General features: G+C 46.2%; 1 protein-coding gene across 1 annotated transcript; it reads left to right on the forward strand.

Annotated features, from left to right (window-relative positions):
* Positions 1 to 1,006: 1,006 nt before the first annotated feature.
* bco2l (beta-carotene 15, 15-dioxygenase 2, like) lies at positions 1,007 to 8,079 on the forward strand. The gene is made up of 12 exons (XM_068738794.1): positions 1,007 to 1,040; positions 2,170 to 2,347; positions 2,550 to 2,761; positions 3,167 to 3,282; positions 3,362 to 3,464; positions 3,568 to 3,708; positions 5,322 to 5,482; positions 5,914 to 6,084; positions 6,450 to 6,587; positions 7,090 to 7,272; positions 7,443 to 7,553; positions 7,829 to 8,079. Exons 1-12 carry the CDS (start codon positions 1,007 to 1,009, stop codon positions 7,943 to 7,945), a joined length of 1,665 nt encoding a protein of 554 aa, XP_068594895.1. The 3' UTR covers positions 7,946 to 8,079.
* Positions 8,080 to 10,283: the final 2,204 nt, after the last annotated feature.

Genomic DNA, 10,283 nt, shown 5'->3' on the forward strand with positions numbered 1-10,283 from the left:
AGCAAAAATGTCCTCACTGAGTTGACTGAGATAAGAAGATTTAATTTTATGTATAGCCCATATCAACGAGGCTCCACTCACTTACATACAGATAGATAAACTGGCAACTTGTCCAGGGTGTACCTTTGCCTCCACCTGTAGTCGCTCTGCAGCTGGACATTCCTGTTTGGCATTATCAGAATGGGAATCCATCAATATATAAAATCAATTTACAGGAAAGATAGAAAAAGGCACATCGATGTGTTAAAACGGTGGAAAAATAAGGTTTATACACAAATACGTAGAATACATAAAGACCATATAGTATGTATTTACATGCATTAGCTGATCATACAACACAAGTATACGTTTATATTTATAAAAACAACAACAGGATATTGCAGCAAATTTAGGTAATGAAGAAGCATGGCTTCAAATGACACAGAGATGTCCAACTGGCTTCTACATCGATCTGATCGATTCCCTGTCCTGGAATCTGCAATGGATAAAATTAACATACATGAGAATGTGTGCTAGCTTAATGAGCACTTGTTAGCTTCAACTTAGTGAACAGTTACCAGACTGTTAGCACATCAATATAAAACACTGCTATACAAGTAATGCTATCTTATATTAGCGCCGAAATTATGTGCTTCATGTGCATATCAAATGAAGTAATAAGTAATTACAACCAACCTTCGATCACAGACGCAAACAGGCAGCAACGCAGAATGAACTAGCATGTTATTGATTTCCCAAAGGACCCCTTTAGCTGCCCAACAAGGTGCCTGATGCAAAACACTAAATTCAGCACTGAACCATTCCTGTACAAAAACACTAAAGTCATAATAGGGAATTTACAACACTAATGCAAAAAATATAATTCTTGTTCACCTTCGTTGCTGTTTTAAGGATAAAGTCAATACTGCAGCGGCAAGCCCGGAGCCAAGGGTTCAAAGGTTGTCCTCTCGGCCTCCATATAAGGCCTCTGAATGTTTGGCCTCTGCAGACAGAGTGACTGGTGGTGATGTCTCAGGTCACGGAGTCCCAGACGCAGACCGGTGAGTAGACGTGAGAATCCAAAAGGATTCGAGATGTTTGTAGTGACTTCCTCGCCGAGATGTCAGGGTTTTATTTTGTTTATGTCTGCAGTTAGAGAATGTTCTATTTTTGTCTTACAGTGTCTCATTAGCAGCTTTTAGTCATTCTGAGGTGTTAACTAAAAGTAGACAACTGTCTTACAGGTCCTCGCTGTGTAAAACTCAACAGAATATACAGAACTTAAAAAAATAAAGAAATAAACACACGCCTTGATATGACAGCTGTAATTCCCACAACTTAATTTGTTTGTGCGTTGGCATAACGGGAGGAAAAACAATTTGTTGGAGTAATAGCTGCTACAAATAAGCTCCTGCTACCTGGAGCTTCTATCCACAACAACAACTCTGGGCTTGTCACTGTCGCGGTTACGTTTTCAAGAGCCTCGATTTTGAATACAGTGGTGGGTGCTGCATGAAAGCACCCGCGAAAAACACACTCCAAAACACATTCGGGCATCATTTTCAGCGCTACAATCAAAACTCAGTGTCAATGTTGTAAGGGATTCTGAAAGCCTTGCGCTGTTATCTCTCTATTGCACATTCTCGTCTTTTTATTGTCTGTTGTCCTGGTGACATGGGAATGGACAGAATTCTTCCTCCGCCGATCGGTTGCAATAACAATTCCCACTGTATCCTGAACTCAGCGTGGTGGGAGCGAGCGGCGCACTGAATCACAGCGAGTCGCTTTAATAATCGCACGCCTGTCATACATGGTTCACAGTCTCTACGGTGTGCAGAGATGTGAGGTAATGAGACAGAGTTGGTTATTGGGTAAACAGATAAGACGGTAGATAACGGGTTGCCAATGTTATTCACAGTGCATGACCCCGGAGTCATAAGTTTGCACAGTGAGGAGCTACTGTGGCGTTAAGTTTTTTTTTTGTCTGGTATGCAATATCTTGCATCTCTTCACGCTTGTTCAAAGTTCCACAGCCATAACTATTTCACAACAGGACTTATCTTGTGCCGTGTGAAGCAGCAATGGGTGTGTGAGTGAGGCGGGGAGTGTGAGGGAAAGGTGTGAACCGCGTTATCGACCTTCGGACTGTGTGGTTGGCGTGAATTAAGTTGTCTTCTCTTCCTCTCCCAGTACCCAGCAGACAGCGATGTCCGCGGGCCGAAGGGTTGGAGAGCGTCGCGCCTCTGGTGCGCACCGCTGAGGAAACCCCCGATCCCATCCCCACCAGCGTCAGCGGAAATATTCCAACCTGGATTAAGGGGAGCTTCCTGAGGAATGGGCCTGCGAAGTTCGAATTCGGGGAGGACAGGTATTTGGAACAAATTGAAACTTCACTTAAAATGTTTAAATCCAGGTGCGATGCATGGACAAAAAAAAAACCCTTCATCTCAGGATTGACTGCGTTCAGATATTCAGAGAATAAATCAAACAGATGGGAAAACTTTCACCCATGATAATGTTTACTTGATCCACTCTGTCTTCAACAAGATGGAAATCTGTTTTCTTTTCAGATACAACCACTGGTTTGATGGCATGGCCATGATGCACCGGTTCCACATCTGCGACGGAAAAGTCAGCTACAGCAGCCGGTTCCTGCGAAGCGACTCGTACGTGTCCAACTCCGAGAAGAACCGCATCGTGATTTCAGAGTTCGGGACGCTGGCCATGCCCGATCCCTGCAAGAACATCTTCTCACGCTTCTTTTCCCGCTTCACGTTTCCCAGTATGCCGCTTCCTCTTTGCATATATTAAATGCACCCATGAGCAATCTGCTTCAGGGCACGATAATGAAGCGGCAGAGGTTCCAAATGCATTCTAAAACTATTCACTTCAGTTGTGCATGCAGGCCGGTAACAAGGCAGCTGTGTCAGATTACCAGAGGCAAAAATCACACGAATAGCCGTAGAGAAAAACATTTTGATTCAACCTTCATTCCCTTGACTGCCCATGCTCTATTGCCCATTGCATTTGCAGCCTAATGAGGGTTACGTTATATTGTGCTTTTCTTGATGTAAAAATGAACACAAGTCAATATTTTGTGTGTCAGAAACCCTGTGGTGGTGTGGAGGAATTAATTTATGGAAAACTGAGGAAGATGCGTTTCGCTGATGTTTCCTTGTGTGAACAGAGACCACGGACAACGGCAACGTGAACTTTGTCAAGTACAGGGGAGACTATTACGTCAGCACGGAGACCAACTTCATGCGGCGAATCGATCCGCGGAGCTTGGAGACCAAGGAGAAGGTGAGGCGGCGTTACCAGTGTCAATGGCAGTCATTGGCTGAAGACGAGGAAGACTGACACGGTTGATGATCCGTTTAAGGTGGACTGGAGTCAATACATAGCTGTCAACTCGGCTACAGCCCATCCACACTATGACCGTAACGGGGCCTCGTACAACATGGGCAACTCCTACAGCAGCGGTGGTAAACGTCCTTCGCCTTGTTCCGTGTAGAACTCGTAACCACGTCTGTATTCGTCTTCTACGCCATCGCAGTACGCCATCCTTTCGCTTTCTTGCATCCTCAGGCTTCTTCTACAACATCATCCGTGTGCCTCCTCGGGAGGAGGCGCAGGGAGCGAGGAGCTCTGCAGACCTGACGGGAGCTGAAGTCATCTGCTCCATTCCTGCATCTGAACCCAGATATCCTTCCTATTATCACAGCTTCGGTGAGATGCGCGCTACGTTATAAAAGACGGGCTACAGCTTTCTCCCGCGGTCTGCAAGGCGGACGTATACTAAAGTGGAATTGATTCAGCTCAGAGAGACTTTCTTCTTTCTTTCTGCTGCACCGTAATTGTTTTTGTGCTTTTTATTAATTACTCATTTGTATTCTAGCCTGGTCCTGCTTCTTTTTTGTCAATCACAGCTCCTTTTGTCTTTCTCCTCAGCTTTCGCTATCTCTCTCTGTGCACAACTCTGCCTTTGACTTTCTCAGAAGTGCTCACTGTTTTCCTGCGCTTGTTTAAAAGACACTAGAACTTCTCCCACTGCTCGGCTCTGAAAACCCACCAAAGCACCATGTTTGCTGTTTGCTCATAAATCAAAGTTCAATGTTGCGTTGCATCCAGTCAGAAAAGCACAGGTCAGGATCAAATAGGACGCAGAATGTTAAAGATAACGTGCAAATGACCCAAAGTAGAAGAAACAATAATAAAAAAAAACTACAGTGGAATGAAGAGAAATAATCACGGCAGAAAAATGAGAAATCAAAAGGCAAGAAGAGAATAATAATGTCTATGAAAAAGGCGTTTCATTTGTGGCAGGGCTCATCGATGACGGTGGCACGGCAGGATTGGGTGAGATATGCTCCCGTCTTTGAGGGAGCTCTTAATGAACCACTTTTCCCTTGAAGTGTACTTAAGCTTGTCCCTGCTGGAAGAACTAATCCATCTAATGAGGAAATACATAAATATTAGATCCAAGTAAAGTCAACAGTGGCAAAAGGTTAGCACATAATGTGGAAGCCGGGTCGGCTTTAAGGAGCCGCAGTGATGTAATTAGAGGATTAAAGCAGATCGACGCAGGCAGGCATGATCACGATTGGATGCTCCTCGTCAGAAGATCGGCCAATCAGGCATTGATGATGATACATGACTTCAAATCTCACCAGTGACGGAGGGGAATACCGGCACCACTTAATTTCTTCTGTCAGTAGGTTACAGCAGATGCTGCTTTAGCTTCTGTTTCACGTTTCTACGGTGGATGTGGCCCCCATCAAGCAGGCGGCTGGAGGGAGCCGCTTGCATGTGCCTTTCTCTGCTTGCATGAGCCTTTCTCTGCTTGCATGAGCCTTTCTCTGCTTGCATGTGCCTTTCTCTGCTTGCATGCGCCTTTCTCTGCTCGCATGAGCCTTTCTCTGCTTGCATGAGCCTTTCTCTGCTTGCATGCGCCTTTCTCTGCTCGCATGAGCCTTTCTCTGCTTGCATGAGCCTTTCTCTGCTGGCGTGCACACGTAGTGAAACGTCACTGTTTATGTCATCTAAATTTGGTTCACACCCGAGTCGCCACTGAAATCACGTTGACATGTTTTTGCATGGCCTCACCATAATTAGCGTTTGACCTATTTTGAGCATGTATATTAAAATATTTATGAGGTGTATCAGTGAGGCGTTGCGTAAAACTGGAGCCCAGTGTATTATCTCATCGTGGCGCAGCAGGCCTACAGCATGTGAGTTTAACATGAGGATGGGGGGGTGCACCCCCCCCCCCCCCCCCCCCGTGTAAAAGGATGCAGTCCTCACTCACTGGAAATGAAATGACGTGCACCATCTCCCTGCAGTCATGTCGGAGAACTACATCGTGTTCATCGAGCAGCCGATCAAGCTCAACTTGCTGAGGTTCATGCTGTACAGAATGCTGGGACTAGGCTTCAGTAAAGTCATGACCTGGGCCCCCCAGTACGGAACCATCTTCCACCTGGTCAACAGGCACAACGGGAAGGTGGGTTCAGAAGGGTTCGCAGCATAGCAGCAGATTTTTTTCCACGTGAAGCAGAAGACACACACACACACCCGCGACAAGAGAAAAAAAAAAAGGAAAACTGGAAGCTAATCCGTTCACGCATGGCACATTTTTCTCCTTATTTATTTTGATGAAGTCACACTCCGATGGCTGCGGTGCTTTCTCATACGCTGTTGCTCTCATGCTCTCAATCCCCCCCCCCCCCCCCCCATCTCATTACACAGCATACCTATTAAGCGTGCAATATCAGACTCGTAATGTGAAGGTAGGATGCAATGACGGCAGGGAGCTTGTCCTCCAACGTTCAAGCCAACGCAGACTCTCCTCCCTTGTTGGTCCTGAAGGCTTCAGTAACCTTTCTGTTATCTTGTGAATGTTTTCCTGTCCGGTTGCTACGGCTGTTGTGACAGCGGAGTGACGTGAAGTACTATGCGGCGCCCATGTTCACGCTGCATCAGATCAATGCCTTTGAAGACAACGGGTTCTTGGTTATGGACATGTGCTGCGGGGACGACGGAGCGGTCATCGCGGATTATTCGCTGGAGAATCTCCGCAGAGCCTCGGGAGAGGAGATGGATGAGGTGAAAACACACAGGTTGACCCAGAAACATGACTGGAGTACATTTTGTGTACTGGGATTTGTTTTGACAAGGCCGTTAATCCACGCCTGTTTTTTAATTCACTTCAAACTTGAATTTGAAACATGCATCAGAAGGATTCTTGAGGGCTGTTTTTCTCATCTGCCTCTCGTGCACATATTCAATTTAAATATCTGCTAAATCAAAGCAGGATTACCTAGAAAAAAAAAAGGCATATAAATACTTCGAAACAGCATGACTGCCACATGAGCCGTGTCAGCGTTTTGCATCTTCCTGCGGTTGCTTTTTTGCGTCTTTCAGTCGCAAGAGTCACGCTCGCTATTTTCCTATCTGATTTGTTTTGACAGTTTTACAACTCGCTGTGCAGAAACCTCCCGAGGAGATACGTCCTGCCCCTGACTGTGGACGAACAAACTCCTCTGGATCAAAACCTTGTCACTCTGCGTAATTATAAAGCCACAGCAAAGCAGACAAAACCAGGAGAGGTAGGACTAAACGTGGCGTAGTCGGCTCGTGAAGTAGCGCGTCGAGCCGTACGTTACGGCCAATCCGGTTTCACTGCAAACACCGAGACGTGTAATTATGTGAGCCAGTTTAGTCCCACACACACTTGACACAATTATCCTGCATTATGAGACATTAAAGGTGGTAATTTCACTAAAGGTGGCAATAAAAAACAACGGTTGCCAAAGGTCAGGAAGGTAATGCATGAAAAGGTGATGTCATCTTTCCTTAGTCTGCCTGAGTCCTCGTTCTCTGCTGGAGCCGTTTCAACAGCTGAAAAATACACATTCCCAACTTTTTCATTTGTAAATAGAATTGGAAATGAATTGATCTGGTGCCAGTATCCATTTACCTGTCTCGTACAATAATGCAGTATTGATCCAAAGTCCAACAGCGAACTGCAAATCAGGTCTGCTGATGCGCGTTCACTTTGACTAAAATGCAAAAGTTGCATTGATCTAAGGAAGATCCTGACCCTTCCAGGTTTACATGACCCACGAGGATCTCCATGACGACGAGCTGCTGCAGTACGGTGGCTTGGAGTTTCCTCACATCAACTATGACAAGTACAACGGCAGACCCTACCGCTACGTCTACTGCTGTGGGTTTGGACACGTCGTCTCCGATTCGCTGCTCAAGATGGACGTTCGCACCAAGGAGCTTAAGGTGTCTGTCCTTGAAAAACCGCGAGGAGACCTCGCTCTATCGCATCGCATCATCGTTACCCGAGATGCTCTTTCCCTACCGCTTAGGGCGGCAGTTCGGGTGTTGGTCTTTACAACATGAAACGGCTCGGGGTTAAAGGGACGTTTATGTAATCTGTCATCCATGTCTAGGTGTGGCGTTTTCCCGGCCTGTACCCGTCTGAGCCTGTCTTCGTTGCTTCGCCCGGAGCGACTGAGGAAGACGACGGAGTGGTCCTGTCAGTCATCATCACACCCAGAAAAGTCAGTTGATGATGATGAAAAACAAACTCGCTGAAATCATTTGCAAGAGAAGTAACAAACGCTCTTAGTTGGTTTGACCGATATTAACATTAAGCGGCAAGAATATGAGAAGCAAAGATGCATTTTCACAATCGGTCGTAAAGATTGGAAAGCTGGCTTCACCATATCAGTAACCGTGCGTAGAGATGACCAATAGTTTCATGCTTTGATTATCATCAAGGATGAAAGAGCCCTTTTTCTTTCTGCACCACATTTCACCTGTGTTTCTTTGTCAGGAGAAAAGTACTTTTCTCCTTGTTCTCGATGCCAAGACCTTCAGCGAGCTGGGCCGGGCGGAGGTCCCCGTCGATGTCCCTTACGGGACCCATGGAGTGTTTAACGAGATGGGCTAGACGTGCCACTGTTTGCAGCTCTGAGGTGAATCGCTGAAACTGAACCGGCAACCGGCCACTTTGTCCAGACGAAGTGACATCTCTGTTGGTGTCACTGCCTGGAAAAATAAAAACCTGAAACGGAGGAAAAATAAACAAGATCTGAAGAGAAAAACTGCAGCGTGGTGCTATTTGTTTGAGGCCCCTTGATGGGGAATAGGTGCACGACCTCGCTGTGTGCTGCCGTTACGGTCAGACTGATGGGAATCTTTTGGAGGCTAACAAGACAGAAAGCCCAGCATGGCATCAGCACGCCGCTAAAGTCTGTCCTCTGTGTGTTCTTAAGCGCGCTTGATATGAAGCCTACAGATAACGGCCATGTGGAGTACGCTTACTTGCAGCTTCTTATAATCTATATTATAACATTTTTTAAAAACCATGAAAGGTAATGCATGCATTAAATCCAAATCCATATCCCCCCTTTGTGTGTTTAAACCCTAGCGGCCACTGGAGATGGAATACTCCCAGTGAGAACAGAACCGCACTTAGAATGCACCAAAATGCATCAAAGGAAATTCAATTTCTGTCAAAGTAATGTGATAGAAATGGACAATGTCTGAAACGCCTGGAAAACAAATGGATCTAACTGGTCAGTAGCCTCCAGAGAGTCTAGCAGGAGGGTCAAGTCACAGATGTGAGCGCCAAATGACCCAAAGCAAAGTTGGCGTACGTTAACGCTGACATGTGGGGCCTTGTGTGCAAACAAGAGCAAGCCTGGCGGTCTGTGGTCTACAGCTGTGAAGCTGAAGGGCGCAGCGTAGAAAGCGATGTAGCCTGCAGCGCTGCTTGCCTCTCCACTGCCCCAACAACTCACCCCACTGATTCTTATTTGCCACTCGCTTTGATTTGGACTGACTCTGGGCTCTATCTTTAAATATGACCCATATTTTGTTTTTTTGTATATTTCAAAATTGACTTTTAGTCCAGAGTTACTCTGGTAGACGTTTTAAAGATGTGTTGCAACAGTGATTTATGACTGTACAGTGCACACAGGCAAGAGGTTTCATGTTTGGCTTCTCTTATTCCAGCCAACAGGATCAAACAGCACAATGTATAGTCTATTTAGATTTAGCTAATATCACCAATTAACAACACGGATGCTTTTTCATGCTCTCATCTCGGGCCCTGCCTCCTAATAAGCATGCTGCATGCATCCCAAGATGCACATTAATTAGCCCATGATTCCTAATCTAGTCAGCCATGCTTGACTTGGGTGTGCGTCTGTGTGCGTCTGTGTGCGTCTGTGTGCGTCCGTGTGCGTCTCTGTGTGCGTCCGTGTGCGTCTCTGTGTGCGTGTCTGCTCAGGTTCATTAGTACGCTCTCCAACGAGCGTGACCCATCGCCGAGACTGACGGCGACTTTTGCCCTCAGATAAACCCCCGAGCTAAAATCTGTGTTTGCAAAGCAAAAGCCTTATCAATGTTTGCCCAACAACATTTTTTAAATTTAAGAAAAATAAACAACTCATGATGGTTTGTTCAAGGTATGGATCTAGATAGTGAACGAATTGATGGCTGGAAGTGTCTGATTCTCCTGGAGTTTGAGTGACGGCCACGTGGCCCGCCACTGACGGCGGCCATGCTGGAAATGTACTCACGTACGCAGGCGCCTCTACGCTCTGAAGGGACAAAGAAAGGGCGACACAACATTTGTATGCAAGTTTGTCCGTCCTGCTGTTCAAGGTGACAGCTTCAGACTGTCTAAGCTCTTATTTGACCCTTGAGAGTGAGACGCTCAGCCCCCCCCCCCCCTTCCTGTCACACTAAGCCCAATTTATTACAGCGAACCTTAACTTTGACTGTTATCTGTATAATTTCGTATGAATTGGTAATGATGTCATCTATATTCGCCGTGATAGACACACTCCTGTGAGGCGGTGACAGATTTTCTCAATGGTGGGAACAATGTCGTCTACATATCCCCAGCGTTGCTGGCCATTACGCCGGAGCTCGGTTTATCTGACGTGTGGATTGCGTGCATTCGAGTGCATGTGCACCTGCAGACGAATTTTCTCTTGCGCACACACAGAGCCGTGCGTGTGTGTGTGCGTGCATGTGGGTCTCTCTGTTGGTTGCAAATGCTTTATGAAGTCAGAAGGAAACAATTAAATACACCATGGAGGGCGGAAATGGGGTGCATGGGGGTGGGTGGTGCAGTGTCAACAAGAATTAACTCCCACCACGGACCTGACAGACCAGGCTCGAGAGGAAAAAAGGATTGGATTTATCCATACTGCACTATCATGGACGGAAATAATGGAAAGCACAATGCTGATTTAGCTTCTTTTCTTTTTTCGCTG

Source organism: Brachionichthys hirsutus, chromosome 4 (genome assembly GCF_040956055.1).
Source record: "Brachionichthys hirsutus isolate HB-005 chromosome 4, CSIRO-AGI_Bhir_v1, whole genome shotgun sequence".
NCBI classification, from domain to species: domain Eukaryota; kingdom Metazoa; phylum Chordata; class Actinopteri; order Lophiiformes; family Brachionichthyidae; genus Brachionichthys; species Brachionichthys hirsutus.

Coding starts and splice junctions, on each gene's coding strand:
- bco2l (XM_068738794.1), top strand. CDS start 1,007: ATGTCTCAGGTCACGGAGTCCCAGACGCAGACCG. Junction 3,283..3,361: donor GCTTGGAGACCAAGGAGAAG/GTGAGGCGGCGT, acceptor GATCCGTTTAAG/GTGGACTGGAGTCAATACAT. Junction 6,588..7,089: donor AGCAGACAAAACCAGGAGAG/GTAGGACTAAAC, acceptor TGACCCTTCCAG/GTTTACATGACCCACGAGGA.